General features: G+C 47.0%; 1 protein-coding gene across 1 annotated transcript in view; it reads left to right on the top strand.

The window, feature by feature from the left end:
- Positions 1–8,586, top strand: part of LOC126285295 (protein takeout-like) — a 49,602-nt gene extending 41,016 nt beyond the window's left edge. Inside the window, exon 6 of the mRNA XM_049984585.1 lies at positions 8,344–8,586. Within this exon, the coding sequence (XP_049840542.1) occupies positions 8,344–8,495 (152 nt within the window). The 3' untranslated portion in view covers positions 8,496–8,586. The remainder of the gene's footprint in view (positions 1–8,343) is intronic.
- The last annotated feature ends 11,592 nt before the right edge of the window (positions 8,587–20,178 follow it).

Raw genomic sequence — 20,178 nt, 5'->3', positions numbered from 1 at the left:
GACGCTCTTAAAAGATTGTTATAGTTCAGTTATTTATTCTCAGTGTTACCCAGCTGTCGTTCTTCTCCACCAGCCTCAGATGCTGCTAAGATTCTAGGTGACGTCCGTCGAGTCAGCTCCGCGTTTGAACGCCCATGAGGGGATGTCAGCGACCCTGGCGGCGCGGCGGCTGCCCGGTGGTAGAGTGGTTGAGTGGTTCTCGTGCCGCCTGCGGAGTGTACTCGCTCCCGCTCAGAATCGTACGATGAACCTTGATGACCAACCCCCCTATGTACCTCGTATCTGTAGCCGTGTAATGGGTTATATACTCCCCGAAGGCGCATGAGTGTTAAACAGGAAAGTGGACTCCAAGATGCCCTGTTGCTGGCTTTTGCAGTGAAGTCCGGTATTGGCAGCACTCTCCCTTTAAACAGTCCATCTCTTCGGCTCTTGTCGAGGGTTGATTATTGGGATCGATCCCATTCACAGCACTCGATACCATGATTACTATACTGTAATGAAACTGTATCCTAGATGCTCCAACACAGTCTAATAACTAGCGGAAGATCTTATCAAAATGATGACCTTAACCGAACTAACTTCATTCTGCTTACCGCCAACCATCTACACATGTACAAACTGATTGTCTTCCGACATGTTTGTGTAGCGGATGTCCTCCTAAGAGGCGTCGAGGCCATTTTTTTCTGGAGTTTCGCCAGATATCTGCTGTTTCCTTTCTGCAGTGTGTACCTGGAGTTAGCCCAAACAAATACTGCTCACTATGTCTTTCATGCTACGTTTAGTATCGACCGAAGGCATCGGTTTGTTTCCTGTTAAAAGTAAAATAATTTTAATGCATTATTTAACACGATCGTTCGTAGAGCGATCCAAAATTAGTATTGAGCGATATCCGTTTCAGCGACATATATCTACAGGAACATTAAAATACGATGAATAACTACTAATGCAGCACCGATTGAGCAACATGGCGGCAGCAGTCAGCCCAGACGGCGGAAAGCGAGTCGTTGCTCAAGTTATGGTTATTTACCGTTTTTTTTAAATGTTCCTACAAATACATACCGGAGAGAGCGGTTGCCTTAAATGCTTCGGCCATCCAAGGACGGTCCCTGACCGACTCAAATTTCAAACTTGCCCCCCTTCTTGCAGCGGTGTACCGTAGGTCTCTAGAAGAGCGTAGCGATTCAAAGGATTGGAAAAGGGCATAGGTCATCCCCGTTTTCAAGAAGGGACGTCGAACAGATGTGCAGAACTATCGACCTATATCTCTAACGCCGATCAGTTGTAGAATTTTGGAACACGTGTTATGTTGCAGTATAATGACTTTTCTGGAGACCAGAAATCTACTCTGTACAAATCAGCATGGGTTTCGACAAGGACGGTCATGTGATACCCAGCTCGCGCTATTTGTCCACGAGACTCAGAGGGCCATAGACACGGGTTCTCAGGTAAATGCAGTGTTCCTTGACTTTCGCAAGGCTTTCTATACAGTTCCCCATAGTCGTTTAATGAACAAAGTAAGAGCATACGGACTCTGAGACCAGTTGTGTGATTGGATTGAAGAGTTCCTAGATAACAGAACGCAGCATATCATTCCCAATGGAGAGAAGTCTTACGAAGTAACAGTGAATTCAGGTGTGCCGCAGGGGAGTGTCGTAGGACCGTTGCTATTCACAATATACATAAATGACCTGGTGGATGACATCGGAAGTTCACTGAGGCTTTTTGCAGATGATGCTGTGGTGTATCGAGAGGTTGTAACAATGGAAAATTGTACTGAAATACAGGAAGATCTGCAGCGAATTGACGCATGATGCAGGGAATGGCAATTGAATCTCAATGTAGAGAAGTTTAGTGTGCTGCGAATACATAGAAAGAAAGATCCCTTATCATTTAGCTACAATGTAGCAGGTCAGCAACTGGAAGCAGGTAATTTCATAAATTATCTGGGAGTAGGCATTAGGAGTGATTTAAAATGGAATGACAATATAAAATTAATCGTCGGAAAAGCAGATGCCAGACTGAGATTCATTGGAAGAATCCTAAGGAAATGCAATCCGGAAACAAAGGAAGTACGTTACAGCACGCTTGTTCGCCCACTGCTTGAATACTGCTCAGCAGTGTGGGATGCGAACCAGATAGGGTTGATAGAAGAGATAGAGAAGATCCAACGGAGAGCAGCGCGCTTCGTTACAGGATCATTTAGTAATTGCGAGAGCGTTACGGCGATGATGGATAAGCTCCAGTGGAAGACTCTGCAGGAGAGACGCTCAGTAGCTCGGTACGGGCTTTTGTTGAAGTTTCGAGAACATACCTTCACCGAGCAGTCAAGCAGTATATTGCTCTCTCCTACGTATACCTCGCGAAGAGACCATGATGATAAAATCAGAGAGATTAGAGCCCACACATGCCGACAATCCTTCTTTCCACGAACAATACGAGACTGGAACAGAAGGGAGAACCGATAGTGGTACTCAAGATACACTCCGCCACGCACCGTCAGATGGCTTGCGGAGTATGGATGTAGATGAAGATGTTATCGCATGCTGCAATGCAACGTCCCCCGTCCATTAACCCCCTACCGCAAATTACTGTTTCCCGTTTAGTTCGGACGATAATAATGCATCCGCCAAAAACAAACGTTAAGGAGCCGTGGCACTCTTACAGAAGTGTATGTATGTGAGTTGTGTCTGTTTTGTCGGACATTTAACGTGTTTTCTCGCAAGACATTTGCTGATATCTTCTGCGATTTCCTTGTGGCATATTTTGTCTTTCCTTTAATCTAAATAGTGCCTGGTACATTATAAACATAGGCTAAACATTTACCATTCATTTAATGTCCAGAATATGGCGTGTCTATACCTCAGATACCTTTTCGCTTTATCTTATATATTCGTCTTTATCTAAGTTAAACAGAAAGTTGGAAAATCTGTAGTACATCACACACATAAAAGATCTTTTAGTGAGTATACCTTAAGGCTCAAATTTGATGAAATAATGACTTCAATAAACTTCATGGAGAATTTTTTGTGAATTACAGAAAGTGCCCAACTAGGAGCGGCGTTAGAACGGATAAACAGGCTGTCCTGGTACCTGCTAGTGGGCGGTGCAGTTGTTGAGTCTGTTGTTGCAGTTTGCAGCACCTTGTCTCTTCCAAATAGTGCACCTGGTGATTATTTGGAATAGTGTGAGACGACTTCACAGCTGAAACACTGCAGTGCTGACGTAGTATCTGTGTAATTTCCTCAGTGCATTGTGCATTGTGAATCTCCGCCCGTCGCCGAGTTTTAGTTTCAAAAATTTCTTCCAACAATGGCACTACGTTCGGTTTGAATTAATTGTGACTGTGTCCACAGCAAACAGAATTTCTGTGAGGCACAGGTTGTCGTAGCTTCGGTCACAATACCATTTCATTACGTATTCCTCCTACTGCAAACATTCACCTGTTTAGACATTTTCTAGTGTCTGAAATAAACAGTAGACGTGACATGGTTAAAATACGTGTATAGCTCAACTATCAATAAAGTAAGAATTATTACCCTCACTGATACGATAAAAATTAGGATGAAGTAGTAATTGCATGGTAGATCACGGCTGTCACCAAATTACAGTCCGACGGCGACGTCAGTTCATTCGGTCCTCCGACAGTACTTCAATAAGTTTGACAAAACGTAGGGAAAGCGATACAATTTAAATTTAAACATTACGTTTAGAATACGAGGAGATGTACAGACGTGTGGAGGCCCTCCAGCCTCCTATGTGCTTTAAATTACATATGTTGTATTTTAAATTGTTGTATCTATATACTGTACAGAAAGATGATGTGCTCCACTCTCGCCATTTTCTCAATTACCCGTCCCTGTATGAAAAAATTTACTGACCTCTGATATATCATATTCAATGAGCAGATTCAGTTGCAATAAAACCTTAAAAATATTATAGTAAAATATTGTAGTATGTTATTACGTTTCCCTTCTATTGTAATTACAACGCCATCAGTTACTCTTCCTTGATAAAAGAAATGTATAGATGACGTGCCTCTGAGCGCTGCATGCAGAAGAAAGTAATACTACTCCTTATTCATTTTCCTATAATTAGTTCATATTCTATGTCGCTTTCGTAGATGAATAAGGATTACCTATATCTGTACGTCACCCAGAGCCGGTCCCGCCACTGAGCTTTATCTCTAACCAGCTGGCGATGAGCGATCGGTGTAGCTATCCCTTGCACGCTCTTGCACTAACAAGTGGTCGTCACAACTGTCAGAGAAACACTTGGTGTCATTTTCCTTATTTAAAGGTCTAGTAGTGTAGTAAACTATGTTATCATTTGCTATTATCTCCTACTGTATAACAACCATATTCTAATTATATTGTATACCAGGCCGTCCGACTTCTTCTTCCTTTTTGATTGTTACTTTTTCCGGACGTCTGCAATTTGAAATGCTGTGGCACTCTTATTGTTGGCTCACGGTGATCGTATTGCCTTCCTTTCAACAGCCGCCTCTCCCCCCTCCCTCCCCCCCCGCCCCTCCCTGGGGAAGAAATTTGTGCAGCCAACTTGTCTGCATCTAGAGTAGATCTGATGTTCTGTTGTGAACTACTTGGTACACAGTTGTGAGGAGAGGTGGGCTAAACAGTAATGCAGCAGTTGTCGTTGTAGGGAAGCTGGACAGGAGCGGAAATGCTTAGCGAATGTGTAAATACACTAAACAGAAGTTTTACATAACTCTTAGTTTTCTCCAAGCATCGCGAAGAAACTTTACAAACCTACAAACAGCAATAAAGTTCAGCTATTAATAGAGCCAAACTAAAGAGTGTCATGCGGGTGAGGCTCCCACCACTAACGTACAAGCGAACTGTCGATGGCTAAGACTGAAGATTGGAGACCGTCGAACACTGCGACTGAGACTGGACCGGGTAGCTGCAGCCGGCCAACATACATCGCAGTGGCAGAGGGCGCTCCTGGTCGGAGCCGGTGAAGGCGTGGCTCCGTGGGCCTGCAGCCGGCCAACATACATCGCGGTGGCAGAGGGCGCTCCTGGTCGGAGCCGGTGAAGGCGTGGCTCAGTGGGCCCGCAGCCGGCCAACATACATCGCGGTGGCAGAGGGCTCTCCTGGTCGAAGCCGCTGAAGGCGTGGCTCAGTGGGCCCGCAGCCGGCCAACATACATCGCGGTGGCAGAGGGCGCTCCTGGTCGGAGCCGCTGAAGGCGTGGCTCAGTGGGCCCGCAGCCGGCCAAAATACATCGCCGTGGCAGAGGGCGCTCCTGGTCGGAGCCGCTGAAGGCGTGGCTCAGTGGGCCCGCAGCCGGCCAATATACATCGCGGTGGCAGAGGGCGCTCCTGGTCAGAGCCGCTGAAGGCGTGGCTCAGTGGGCCCGCAGTCGGCCAACATACATCGCGGTGGCAGAGGGTGCTCCTGGTCGGAGCCGGTGGAGGCGTGGCTCAGTGGGCCCGCAGCCGGCCAACATATATCGCGGTGGCAGAGGGCGCTCCTGGTCAGAGCCGCTGAAGGCGTGGCTCAGTGGGCCCGCAGCCGGCCAACATACGAGGTGGCAGAGGGCGCTCCTGGTCGGAGCCGGTGAAGGCGTGGCTCAGTGGGCCCGCAGCCGGCCAACATACATCGCGGTGGCAGAGGGCGCTCCTGGTCGGTGCCGCTGAAGGCGTGGCTCAGTGTGCCCGCAGCCGGCCAACATACATCGCGGTGGCAGAGGGCGCTCCTGGTCGGAGCCGCTGAAGGCGTGGCTCAGTGTGCCCGCAGCCGGCCAACATACATCGTGGTGGCAGAGGGCGCTCCTGGTCAGAGCCGCTGAAGGCGTGGCTCAGTGGGCCCGCAGCCGGCCAACATACATCGCGGTGGCAGAGGGCGCTCCTGGTCGGTGCCGCTGAAGGCGTGGCTCAGTGTGCCCGCAGCCAGCCAACATACATCGCGGTGGCAGAGGGTGCTCCTGGTCGGAGCCGCTGAAGGCGTGGCTCAGTGTGCCCGCAGCCGGCCAACATACATCGCGGTGGCAGAGGGCGCTCCTGGTCAGAGCCGCTGAAGGCGTGGCTCAGTGGGCCTGCAGACGGCCAACATACATCGCGGTGGCAGAGGGCGCTCCTGGTCGGAGCCGGTGAAGGCGTGGCTCAGTGGGCCCGCAGCCGGCCAACATACATCGCGGTGGCAGAGGGCGCTCCTGGTCAGAGTCGCTGAAGGTGTGGCTCAGTGGGCTCGTAGCCGGCCAACATACATCGAGGTGGCAGAGGGCACTCCTGGTCGGAGCCAGTGAAGGCGTGGCTCAGTGTGCCCGCAGCCGGCCAACATACATCGCGGTGGCAGAGGGCGCTCCTGGTCGGTGCCGCTGAAGGCGTGGCTCAGTGTGCCCGCAGCCGGCCAACATACATCGCGGTGGCAGAGGGCGCTCCTGGTCGGAGCCGCTGAAGGCGTGGCTCAGTGGGCCCGCAGCCGGCCAACATACATCGCGGTGGCAGAGGGCGCTCCTGGTCGGAACTGGTGAAGTCGTGGCTCAGTGGGCCCGCAGCCGGCCAACATACATCGCGGTGGCAGAGGGCGCTCCTGGTCGGAACTGGTGAAGTCGTGGCTCAGTGGGCCCGCAGCCGGCCAACATACATCGCGGTGGCAGAGGGCGCTCCTGGTCGGAGCCGGTGAAGGCGTAGCTCAGTGGGCCCGCATCAATGGTTCCGCCGGGTCCCCGCACGACCGCTATCTGTGTCTGGAGACTGCTAGAGGCAGTATCGATCTATGATTCAACATGTTCGAGAGTGACAGCCTCTTCCAACGGTTTTTGTCCGCTGTGTCTGAAGCTCAGTGTGGGTACTAGATGTTGTGGTTGGCAGGAGAGCCAACACCGTGTTACTAGAGGAGGCCGAAAGGCACGCGATTTAGCTCCCGCAGGCTGGCGTGAGGTCTGGAACAGGACAAGGAAATTTGAGTTTAGAAACAACGGACGTAGCTGGTGGAATACTTAACTTTAATCCATTAATGATGAACGTCGCTCTTGACTGTACATAGTTCACGATATCAATAGTAACTGATAATGGCGCCTTGCTAGGTCGTAGCAAATAACGTAGCTGAAGGCTAGGCTAACTTTCGTCTCGGCAAATGAGAGCGTAGAAGTCAGTTAACCATCGCTAGCAAAGTCGGCTGTACAACTGGGGCGAGTGCTAGGAAGTCTCTCTAGAGCTGCCGTGTGGCGGCGCTCGGTCTGCAATCACCGATAGTGGTGACACGCGGGTCCGACGTATACTACCGGACCGCGGCTGATTTAAAAGCTACCACCTAGCAAGTGTGGTGTCTGGTGGTGACACCACACTAGACCAGTATTTACCTAGTTGAAATCCATGGCTAGCCAGCTCACCAACCCTCGTCCATATTCCGGATGGCTGATTTGATCCAGGGCCAGCTCGTCTCCCTGTGTCCTAGCTCTCAGCTAACTGGGCAGTTCATAGCAGGCCATCGAACTGTATTTTAATAATGTATATCCAATGAAAGTTCTGACTGCGATGTAACTACGTACATCTGACAAGTTATAACTTGTACGTTCTCGTTTTACGTTTTATTTCATTTGATTTTTTATCCTCTCTCCTGAACATTAATGACTTATTCATATTTGTGTTTTAACGATGATACATCTTCTCTGTTTTTGAGACAGTTGTAAATAACCATACACCTGAAACTACGCGGTAATTAAAAATACGAAATAAAACGACATCCTGATCCAAGATACGAAAGCTAGTGCGTCAGTTTACCATTATACAAAAAAATGTACGAACTTCGTCTACTTTATTTATAGAGGCGTGTGTCAGTGGCGAGCCACCAAAAAATTATGAAGCCTACCACTAGTGCATACCCGTAATGCCGCTAAATGAGCTTTATTACTAACGTTACTTAACTTTTCAAAGCACTTACATCAAGTAGCAGTAAGAAAGAAATTACCGGACTGTAGTCTGTCTGTAAACTGAACAGCTTGTGGAGGAGGAACTTGCCTTTCCTGTAAGAACACTTCCGCTACCATACCACTGCAGAGTACCATTCAGTGGTTTACGTAGATTTTGTTGATGCACCTTGCTTGTCTTGCTGAAATTAGTTACTAATTTATGTTTCCATGTATTGTCAACAAATGTACTTACTGTGTCTGAGCACTGCATTGCCGCTTATTTAAAAGATGTGTTGTGGAAGCAACGGTATTACAATGGAAAACAGCCCTTACGTGCTCATTGTGATGTTTTTGGGTAGAGAGAATGGGAAACCGCCTGCTCGCTCTGCATTTTGCCTACGCATTGTAACAGAGTTAGTGAAATATTTCTCAAACAAATAACGATACCTTTCTTTCTTTTTTGATAAGGACCAAATTTCAACCGGCTGCTGAACGAAAACTGGAGTGAGTTCTGGGCGGCGCTCAGGCCGACCTTCCAGGAGAGCTTCGGGGTGCTCTTCCTGGACTTCGCCCGCAAAGTGTTCCAGAAGGTCCCGCTCGACGAAATCTTCCCGCTGTAGTAGGTGCTGGCTGGTGGCGCCCATTCTAACGCGTTGTTTGTAGCTGTTGTACTGTATGTATCTCCAATAAAGCTAGTTTTCAAGTTGTTTATGTCTACTGTTTTGCTGTCACACGGAACCACGTGCTGTCTGCTAGCTTCCAAAGAGCATACATTGTGTAAGAAAAGTTCTTGGTCAAATGTTCGAGCGGAGTGAAAATAAGACTTTTCATAGCCAATCAAAGACTGGGAAATGGAAAAGAAGGCATCAAATTGACCAGTGTGAAGTTTAGTTTTGAAAAACAATATTTAATTGTTTTAAAGCATTCGATATAGCTTAGAAATATTTAATTAGTGATTTGAGGGAAAATTACTCAGTGAATTTTTGAAAAATTTTCTTAGTCAAACAAAGGGTGAGAAACTCACAAATGAGATGTCAAATTGACCAGCATGGAATCTAGTTTCGCAGTAAATTACGTAATTCTGTGAAAACGATATCTGCTATTTAAATCAAGTTTCAGAAAGTTCATTCATTTACGCCTTGCTACTTTTCTGACAGCAAGTTGAATTGATGAGACAATTGATTTTTAAAATGACGTCCTTCAATTCAAGTTCTAAATTTAGAGCATTTCATGAACAGTGATGGTAAGAAATGAGTTGTCAGTGAGGACATGCTTTCTGAATAAAACCTCAAAATAAAAAAAAGTTTCGAAAAAATTTATCAAATTTTTGTGAAATGATTTATCCAAGAGTAAGAAATAAAATAAGTTAGAGAAACATTTTAAATGCATCTGAATGTTGCTCAAAACCATTTACAGCAAACCAGGTGTGTCAAATATTTGTCTAATTTATTTTATTTCTCACTTCTACACAAATAATTTTTGCCCCCAGGGGCTGAGCATCATTTGCTGGGTACGGGCTTGGCGACCCCGGGGTTCCTGAGCTGGGGACTGGTAAGCGCCGCCAGTCCCCTGTCACCGTAAGCTCTGGGCATGTTTCAACGACCACCGTGCGGCGCGGCGGTGGAATGTTGTGTGTCTCAGGGAGTGGGGATCTTGGTTTGGCCGCCCGGATCGCGAGGATGGAATAAACCTCTATAAACAACATCTCAATCTCAAGGTGTGCTGCGCGCCGATGTGATGCATGGCTGCTGGGGTGGAACAGTCGTTAGTGGACAACCTCTGGGGAACCTGCCGCACCTCAGTTGTATAAGGCTTACCTAGGCACGCGGGGCTCTGTCTAGGTGGACTCTTAGTTCCCTAGCTGCTCGTGGGACCGAGATGGAACCCTCCAACTTTTCTTCTTCTCCTCCCAGCGGAGTGGGTGGGCCGCTGGTAGGTTCTAACACCCAATCTAACAAGAGGGCTCGTGTAGCCAGTCCTCCTGATTCAGGTAGTCGTAACAGAACGCATGCTGCTTCGCCGAATGTGTTTCTTGTAATTAAAAGAAAAGATGGGTGTTTCGCGAAAGTTTCACCATTTTATATCCAGAAGGGCTTTGAAGGCATTGCTGGCACTCTAAAATCTGTAAAGCGCTTTCAAAATGGCACCTTGTTGGTTGAAACATCTAGCTTCCAGCAAGCCGAGAACCTTCAGAACGCGCAATTTCTTGGGGAGTTTGCGATAGAGACTGAATTTCACAACACCTTGAACTACAGCAAGGGTGTTGTGACTTGCAAAGATCTCGTTGACATTCCCCAAGAAGGCTGAATTGTCCCGGGAAGGAATTGTCGACGTGCAACACATTATGAAACGGGTAGATGGTACTCTCGTAAAGACTGACTCGTTTATCCTTACATTTAACACCACCAAATTGCCAGAGCATGTGAAGGCCGGTGTCCTTCCTCTCAGTGTACCGCCTTATTACCCCAACCCCATGCGGTGTTTTAAATGCCAACACCTTGGACACACTACTCTCGGCTGTAGAGGGGAAGCCACTTGCGGAAAATGTGGTAAAGCCGCCCATGAGGGAGTTGGCTGCTCCTCTCCTCCCAAGTGTGTCAACTGCTCTGGGGATCACCCTGTGTGGAGTAGGGACTGCAGAGTTTTCCTTGAGGAACGGAAGATCCAGGAACTTAAAACTACAAAACGCCTCTCGTATGGTGAGGCGAAGAAAATTTACAAGTCCATGCAGCCGCCCACGTTCGCTGCTTCCTTTTCTTCCGTTCGCAAACAGCCAGTGTTGAAATCCGATGCCACTACACAAACGGAAGTTGCTACTGTCAGCACTAGCACCTGCGTTTGTCAATGTACGTGTGCTGCTGCCGTACCTGTGAAGCCTGCTGCTCCCCTCCCCCCCCCCCCCCCCGGCCTTCTGACCAGGCCGTGTGGTAGCTGACGTCATGAACTTCCTGCCCCTTCCCGGGTCCAGTCTTGTGCACTGCCCAGCGCTGCTACACCCCCTACTGCTTCTGAGGTTTTGGAACCAATGCCGCCTCAGGCCAGAAAATCGAAGCCAAAGAAAGGTGAAGACTCGCCCGCTAAAGGAGACCGACATTCTACAGTGTGCTGATGTGGATGTCATTCGCTCTGACGTCTCTCTCGACTCCTCTTCCGAGGCGATGGAGGTTGATGTCAGACTAGGGCAATCATCTCACCCTAAAACTGAGCCTCCGTATGTTGTGGGCTCTCCTCCGCGACAGAAAGTGAGAATAAAGGTACTCCCACCCTGATAGATGGCTCCCATTATACAGTGGAACATGAATGGATTCCGGGCACATGTGGAGGAACTGCACCTCCTAGCACGGCAACGCCCCCTGTGCTTGTGTTTACAGGAAACGCATTTAAAACCATCTGATTCTCCTGTACTAAGGGGCTGTACGTCATATCGCAAAGACGACCTTACTGGAGAAAGGGCCAAAGGCGGAGTTGCTGTGTTTGTCAATAATGACCACCACTCCTCTGCTCTCCCCCTGGATACTGACCTGCAAGCAGTTGCAGTTGAAATTCATTCCCATCAGACGCTTACCGTTTGCTCCCTTTATTTACCCCCTCTGGATGAAATGACCTTAGACGCTCTCACAGATCTTATCGACCAACTCCCCCGCCCATTTCACCTCCTGGGAGACTTCAATGCCCATAATGTCCTGTGGGGCTCCACTTCTCTTTGCGCTCGAGGTCGAATTTTGGAGAGCCTCCTACCATCTCAAGTGTTGTGCATCCTCAACACACGTACTCCGACTCATTTCTCTCCTGCTACAGGGCCATTCTCAGCCATTGACCTATCTTTCTGCTCTCCAACCCTCATCGACTCTGTTCACTGGGAGGTCATTGACGACCTTCATTCCAGCGATCACTTCCCTGTCCGCATTCATCTCCTGGATGGTGTATTGCTGGAGCAGCGGCCACCATCGTGGATAATTGGCATGGCTAACTGGCCACTGTTCACTCGGTTGGCTGTCTTTGACCGCCACAATAGCGTACAAGAATGGGTGGATCACATCACGCTTGTGATCCATCATGCTGCTGACCTGTCCATACCAGTCTTCTGGCACTCTTAAGCGGCGCCTTGTGCCTTGGTGGACAGAAGAGTGCCGTTCAGCCATCCGGGACAGGCGTGCGGCTCTTCGCCGATTTAAATGCCGTCCAACAACTTTCAATCTTACCGCCTTTCGAATCGCGAGAATCAGGGCACGCCGTGTCATTAAAGAGAGCAAGTAAAGGTCATGGCAGGCGTTCCTGGACTCCATCAACCGTTCCACTTGTTCCGCAAAAGTATGGGAAGCCATCCGGCGGATTTCCGGTAAACATAGCCGTTTACCAATAGCTTCTGTCCTGAACCAGGGATGCCTCCAAACGACACCCAGAGCCATTGCTCAGACGCTGGCAGAGCATTTTGCACAAAGTACTGCCACTGCAAATTAGGATCCAGCGTTTCGTCGCTACCGTGCGACTGTCGAAAGAGCGAACTTGGACTTTCGGTCGAACAGTTCTGAGGCGTACAACTCCCCTTTCTCCATGTGGGAACTTGAATCGGCTCTTAGTGAGACTTCTGACACTGCACCAGGTTACGACCGCATCCGGTACTCCATGCTTCGACATCTGCCAGCGGCGTCAAAGGAAATCCTCCTCGAACGTTTTAATCTCATATGGCAGACAGGAGTGTTCCCCACCTCGTGGCGGGAGGCAATCCTTATCCCTCTCCTCAAACCGGGAAAGGACCGCACATGTCCCAGTAGTTATCGTAGTATCTCCTTGACGTGTCGAAAAGACCCTGAAACGGATGGTTAACCGGCGTCTGGTCTGGCTGTTAGAGACCAGACAACTCCTTAGCCGCTTTCAGTGTGGATTCCGAAAATTGCGGTCCACGGTCGACAACCTGACCCTCCTAGAGACGGCTATTCAGCAGGCTTTTCTCCGTCAGCATCACTGTATTGGTGTCTTCTTTGATATCAGTAAGACATATGATACTACTTGGAGATACTGTATTCTTGCACAACTGCATCAATGGGGCTTTCGTGGCCGCTTCCCGATTTTCATTCGGTCTTTCCTGTCTCAGCGGTTTTTTCGTACCCGCGTTGGTAACACACTGTCTGATCGCTTTGAGCAAGAGAACGGTGTCCCCCAGGGCAGCGTTTTAAGCGTTACCCTCTTTGCCATAGCCATCAACAGTATAACGTCTACAGTGAGGAGTCCAGTACAGTGCTCCTTACTTGTGGACGACTTTGCTGTTTTCTGTTCCTCCTCCAGTGTTGCAACCGTGAGCCGTCAGTTGCAGCTAACAGTGCGGCGGTTCGAGGAGTGGGCTGCAAAGACGGGTTTTCGGTTCTCTGCCGATAAGTGTGTTTGTGTTAATTTTAATCGTTCTCGTCGTCTTTTTACTTTGCCTGCCTTGCATATGGGGAATACTGTCCTACATTTTAGAGACACAGTGCGGTTTCTGGGCCTAATTTTGCCATGGCTGCCACACCTACGTTACTTGAATGCCAGAACCCTGAAGGCACTCTCTCAAGTGCCTCAGCCACAGGTCTTGGGGAGCGGACAGGGCGCGTCTCCTTCAGCTTTACCGAGCTTTCGTGCGTTCACGGTTGGACTATGGGTGCACAGTATATGGGTCAACGAGGCCTACTTATTTGCAGATCGTTGACGCTGTTCACCATGCTGGGATTCGACTGGCCACATGTGCTTATCGGACCAGTCCCATACCCAGCCTCTGTGCTGAGGCTGGGGAACCGCCACTTACCATCCGGCGGCAGCTCCTGCTGGTGCGCCAGGCTTGTAAGTTTCTTGCAGCTCCCAGCTCGCCTGCTCACCATCTTGTTGCCCATCCACCTCTGGACCGCCTTTTTTCCCGCTGTCCCCGGGGTACGTTGCCGTTTGGGATCCGTGTGCAACGTGTACTAGAGTCCCTCGGTGTGAAGTCTGTACAACCCCAAATCCAGGGTTTTAACCGCCTGCCACCCTGGTTACTGAAGAGCCCGGAGTGATTTTAGATTTATTGCAGTACAAGAGAGATTGCACTCCTGCCACCGTTTTTAATGCAGCATTTTCTGCCATTTTATCTGAGCACCACGACTATGTAGCTGTTTTTACGGATGGGTCGAAACAAGGGGATTCTGTTGGTTGCTCAGTTGTTTTTCCAGATCGTGTCTTCAAGGTTCGCCTGCCTCAGACTTTCGCTGTCATAGATGCAGAATTATCTGCGATCTTGCGGGCACTGGAGCACATGAGACATTCTTCCTCTCCTAAATTTCTTGTCTGTTCCGATTCACTCAGTGCCCTTCACTTATTGCAACGTTTGTATCCGGCAGACAAAACTGTCCAGACCATCCAGGATGCCCTCCTCCGACTACAGCGACTGAGGAAGGTTGTAGCTTTCTTCTGGGTTCCGGGACATGTCGGCATTGCTGGGAATGAAAGGGCAGATCTCGCAGCCAAGGAGGTGTGTCTCGCCCCACAAGTATCTCAGTGTGCTATCCCCTTGCACGCACTCACCTCGCTGTTGAGCTCACGGGTTATGCGTCGGGGGGAAGATGAGTGGCTGGAAGTGACTGACAATAAGCTCCGTATAGTCAAGCCCACAACGCGTGTGTGATGTACTTCCTTTCAGCCCCGTCGACGGGACGAGGTTCTCCACACTCGGCTTCGAATAGGCCACAGCCCTATGACGCATGGCTACCTGCTCCGGCGAGAGGACCCTCCAATGTGTGGTGCTTGTGGTGTCCAGGTCACTGTGCGCCACGTTTTATTGGATTGCGTTTTATTTTCTGACCAGCGGGCCGCAGCTGACTTGCCAGCGGACCTGCCATCTCTTTTAGGCAACACTCGGACGAATGTGGCTAAAGTTTTAAAGTTCTGTGACATGTCAAATGTTTTTACAAAGATTTTAGGGAGAGGATTTTAATTTGCTCACTGTGTGACAAGCTAGCCCATATTTTATGTAAGTGGGCAGCCAATAACAATATCCTGTGACATTCTTGTTGCTATGTTTTCCCTTTCCTTAGGTTTTACTTTCTTATGTAACATTTTCCTTCTTTTCCTTCTTTCTTTGAGTGTGTGCTTTAGTTTTCTTAGGTCTGTCCACGTTCGTTCCTTTTAATGTGTGTCAGGGCGCTGATGACCTCGATGTTGAGCGCCCATAAGCCCCAACACACCACCATCACCACAAATAATTTCACAACAAAATTGATTGGTATTAGGAAAAAGACATTATTATGTTTAATATCATCAAATTTATATTTGGCACTTAGGTTGAGTATCTCCCCATGTTAAGAATCTGTGACAGAAGAATACTATTTATGACAACTGCAAGAACTAGATGTACTTCTGACTTGACCCCATCTTTATTTTCATGTTAGAATATTTCTCTCATACCTCAAAAATTTACGATGCTCACTTGCTTAATCCCTTCTTGTATTTTTTTGCCGCTACAGAATCGTCTGCCAACGGTAATTTTTACTACCATATAGGCAGAAATCCAGCGCACAGTTCATTCCTACGATCAGCTGATCAGTCTTCAACAATAATTCATGGACCTGAATCTTGCTACCTACCATTATCATGCCCAAAATTACCATGATTATGGCTGAAATTTCAGTTAATCCATCTGGGCTATAACTGCATAAAAATCGATTTTGTAGTTCGTTGCGGTCACTGGCTACCTTCGCCAGGCGCAACGCGCGCTAAACGGTGTCGTCCTAGGAAACCAACCACATATTTATCACTGCAATGAAAATTGAATTTTACGATTGCAGCCCCATTCTGATGACATTCGACGATGAGCGAAGTATCGGAAATACTTCTTGACAGCTGTGGCTCTGGAAAAATGAATATCTGTATCCTTCTTACGACTGATCATAATTTTCCTCATAAAATCTCTCATATCCCTTACAGTTATCGGTACGTTGAAATCGCAGTTTTCCACATCAGATTCATACCTCCCTTACTACCTAGCATATTCATTTCCTCTGCACATCTTGGAACAGTGACCACAGTAACTTTACATGCCATAACATACGTTATAAGTCTACTGATCACAGCGAAACTGTCACACATTCCTAATTAAGGTATAATACTTCGCCAATAACTGAATGATGATGGTACCAAACAAAACAGCGAAAATTCTGGGATGGACCGACATGCTCTATTTGTTTTTTCTTCCGAGAAGTAGCAGTGCGTCTCAGTAAGAGAGTCTTAATAGTATTTTAAGAGACCAGCTATTAAACATATGATCGCAGCGAGCGGATATGATACTGACGCCCTGCATAAAAAGCGGTTTGCCACACAAGCATCGCTAAGAAAATACATGTTAAAAACTATACATGCTTTATAAATCGAGAAACAGTATTCCTTCCGAATGAAGTGGTCTTCCGTACAAATACCGTGACATTGAATACCGACGGTGGTCGCGGGGTGTGTATTAACTGACCGAAATTGTGCGTGCACGTCGCCAGCGGTGTGAGCTCGTAATAACATCACCCTATTCATCGTATTTTGAAAGCGATTCGACTAAGGAACATGGTATTAAGGCGATATTTGCAACTCCCTCTTGCCGTTGCTAGACATTTCCCACGTTAACAAGCAGTATGTGTAATGCATTCTACCTCTGTGCATGCAGTCTGTGCAACAGAGGTTCTGCGAAATGTCCATGGGCTTATAGGCGAGCGAGTATGATGGCTGGTTTCGAATTATGGTTCTTACGTACAAGATACAACAGCACATTAGTTGGATGGTATAATACAGCAGTGTGCTCCAATGCATCTGGTCACTCCAATCACATATTCTCCAGTAGCAGTGTGTCTGCTCTATTTTCTGTACGAATTATATGAAGGACTATCTCCCTCCATCCAACGGACATCTAGCAAACACAATAGCGTGGGCTGGTTATGCGCCGTCAGCGTGAATCTTGAGAGCACAAAAGGATGTATGATAGGCGCAGTGGGACGTCTTGGATGATTGTTATTAATGCAGAATGTAGATAATCTCGTTACAAATCCTGATAATATATATCGTATCGAAGATGTTAAACTCTTTAGCAGGATGAGTTTAAATGTGCTTACACGCGCTGCAAAACAGTTTTTCGAATTGTATTTTACTATTACTACATAGCTGTAGTACTGTCGAAAATAAGGTACAAGTGGCTGAAATCGAGACTTCACGTTTGGTAATATGCCTACAGAGTCTCTATGTGTATGTATGTAGAGCTGTCAACGGTGGATGGTTGCGGATCAGACGCATAACTTGCTAACTTTTCATCTATAAACGACGCTGCCGGGGAGACGCACTCTCTAGCTAGAGACAGAGAGAGAGGGAGAGAGAAAGAGAAGGGAAACACTTATGGCCGAAGACACTACCTGCAGTCGACGCACTTCAAGTAACGAATAAGTTATTGCCGGAGTGATAAAAATAAATACCCGAAAGGTACACTTGTAGATGTCCTGACAGGTTTGTGGGTATGTATCAGCGGTAAAAAGTATAAATAGAAATAACGAACCACATTGGTAAGCAATAAGATCATATACTTAAGGAAAAAGGTCTGATCAGCAGCAGAAATGAACTCTGTACGCATCTCAGCTCCCTGTGGCAGATCCCTGCACAGTGGAGTGGAAGCCAAATGAACATGCAGAACTGCTTCCAGAGACTGAGTTTCCATCAAGTGCAGCACCACAAGAGTCTGCAGACAAGCTCTCTGATTGGTTGGAGCAGTACACGGAATTATTTCCAGACTGCAAGTTTCCAATACATCCATCATCTGCACCCCTCGTTGAGCCTCATATAGGTACAAGGCGACAGTTACTATAATTTTCATCGTGTTCCTATCCAAAATGCATGCATGTGAATCATCTGGAAGAGGGGAAATCTTAGTAGTCTTTAGTAGGTTGGTATATAATTCACGCAAATGCGAGTATTCTCGCAGAAAATCAAGCAGCTCACGGGTATGCCAGCCATATGACCATATACGTATGGATGACTGTCGAAAAGATATGAAAAATGACGTAAGTGTCGCACACTTTCGGTCTGTTAATACACACCCCGCTATCATCGTCTATATTCAATGAGTAGCAGTGAGGGAGAGAGATAATGTAAATTGTTCAAAGCTGAGACAGTTATGCTAATGCACGTTTAGCCGCACTGGAAATTGTACGTCCAGGAACGCAGGCAGATATGGATGCGTGCGGGTTAACAAACTCTGTGGAAGTTCCGGAACATTGATTGAAGATTAATTCGTCTGCGTTCTGGTATGTCTTGATATTTACCTCGTCTCTCCAGCAATGCCGGCGTGCCTGCGTCGGCTATTCTCTCTTCGTGTTGACTTTTTCTCCGGAAACGCCCATTTGAAAATCCAAGTCCTCATCCCATCGGGATGTAGAGTTTACGACGTTACTCGGTTGTTGTTGTTGTGGTCTTCAGTCCTGAGACTGGTTTGATGCAGCTCTCCATGCTACTCTATCCTGTGCAAGCTTCTTCATCTCCCAGTACCTACTGCAACGTACATCCTTCTGAATCTGCTTGGTGTATTCATCACTTGTTCTCCCTCCACGATTTTTACCCTCCACGCTGCCTTCCAATACTAAATTGGTGATCCCTTGGTGCCTCAGAACATGCCCTACCAACAGACCCCTTCTTCTAGTCAAGTTGTGCCACAAACTTCTCTTCTCCCCAATCCCATTCAATACTTCCTCATTAGTTATGCGATCTACCCATCTAATCTTCAGCATTCTTCTGTAGCACCACATTTCGAAAGCTTCTATTCTCTTCTTGTCCAAACTATTTATCGTCCATGTTTCACTTCCATACATGGCTACACTACATACAAATACTTTCAGAAAGGACTTCCTGACACTTAAAAATCTATACTCGATGTTAACAAATTTCTCTTTTTTGGAAACGCCTTCCTTGCCATTGCCAGTCTACATTTTATATCCCCTCTACTTCGATCATCATCAGTTATTTTGCTCCCCAAATAGCAAAACTCCTTTACTACTTTAAGTGTCTCATTTCTAATGTAATTCTCTCAGCATCACCCGACTTAATTCGACTACATTCCATTATCCTCGTTTTGCTTTTGTTGATGTTCATCTTATATCCTCCTTTCAAGACACTGTCCATTCCATTCAACTGCTCTTCCAAGTCCTTTGCTTTCTCTGACAGAATTACAATGTCATCGGCGAACCTCAAAGTTTTTATTTCTTCTCCATGGATTTTAATACCTACTCCGAATTTTTCTTTTTTTTTTCCTTTACTGCTTGCTCAATATACAGATTGAATAACATTGGTGAGAGGCTACAACCCTGTCTCACTCCCTTCCCAACCACTCATACACCTCGACTCTTATAACTGCCATCTGGTTTCTGTACAAATTGTAAATAGCCTTTCGCTCCCTGTATATTACCCTGCCACTTTCAGAATTTGAAAGAGAGTATTCCAATCAATACTGGGTTTCCATCTGAGCTCTTGATGTTCATACAAGTGGTTCTCTTATCTCCAAAGGTCTCTTTAATTTTCCTGTAGGCAGTATCTATCTTAGCCCTAGTGAGATAAGGCTCTACATCCTTACATATGTCCTCTAGCCATCCCTGCTTAGCCATTTTGCACTTCCTGTCGATCTCATTTTTGAGACGTTTGTATTCCTTTTTGCCTGCTTCAGTTATTGCATTTTTATATTTTCTCCTTTCATCAATTAAATTCAATATTTCTTCTGTTACCCAAGGATTTCTACTAGCCCTCGTCTTTTTACCTACTTGATCCTCAGCTGCCTTCACTACTTCATCCCTCAGACCTACCCATTCGTCTTCTACTGTATTTCTTGCCCTCATTCCTTTCAATTGTTCCCTTATCCTCTCCCTGAAACTCTGTACAACCTCTGGTTTAGTCAGTTTATGCAGGTCCCATCCACTCAAATTCCCACCTTTTTGCAATTTCTTCAGTTTTAATCTACAGTTCATAACCAATAGATTGTGGTCAGAGTCCACATCTGCCCCTCGAAATATCTTACAATTTAAAACCTTGTTCCTAAATCTCTGTCTTACCATTATATAATCTATCTGATACCTACTAGTATCTCCAGGGTTCTTCCATGTATACAACCTTTTTTCATGATTCTTAAACCAAGTGTTAGCTATGATTAAGTTGTGCTCTGTGCAAAATTCTACCAAGCGGCTTCCTATTTCATTTCTTAGCCCCAATCCATATCCACCTACTACGTTTCCTTCTCTCCCTTTTCCTACACTCGAATTTATTTCATCATACATTTCTTCAATTTCTTCG

Source organism: Schistocerca gregaria, chromosome 8 (assembly GCF_023897955.1).
Source record: "Schistocerca gregaria isolate iqSchGreg1 chromosome 8, iqSchGreg1.2, whole genome shotgun sequence".
In the NCBI taxonomy this organism is placed as follows: Eukaryota; Metazoa; Arthropoda; class Insecta; order Orthoptera; family Acrididae; genus Schistocerca; species Schistocerca gregaria.
The sequence above is the reverse complement of the archived record's forward strand: the minus strand, read 5'-3'. Positions and strand labels throughout refer to the sequence as shown.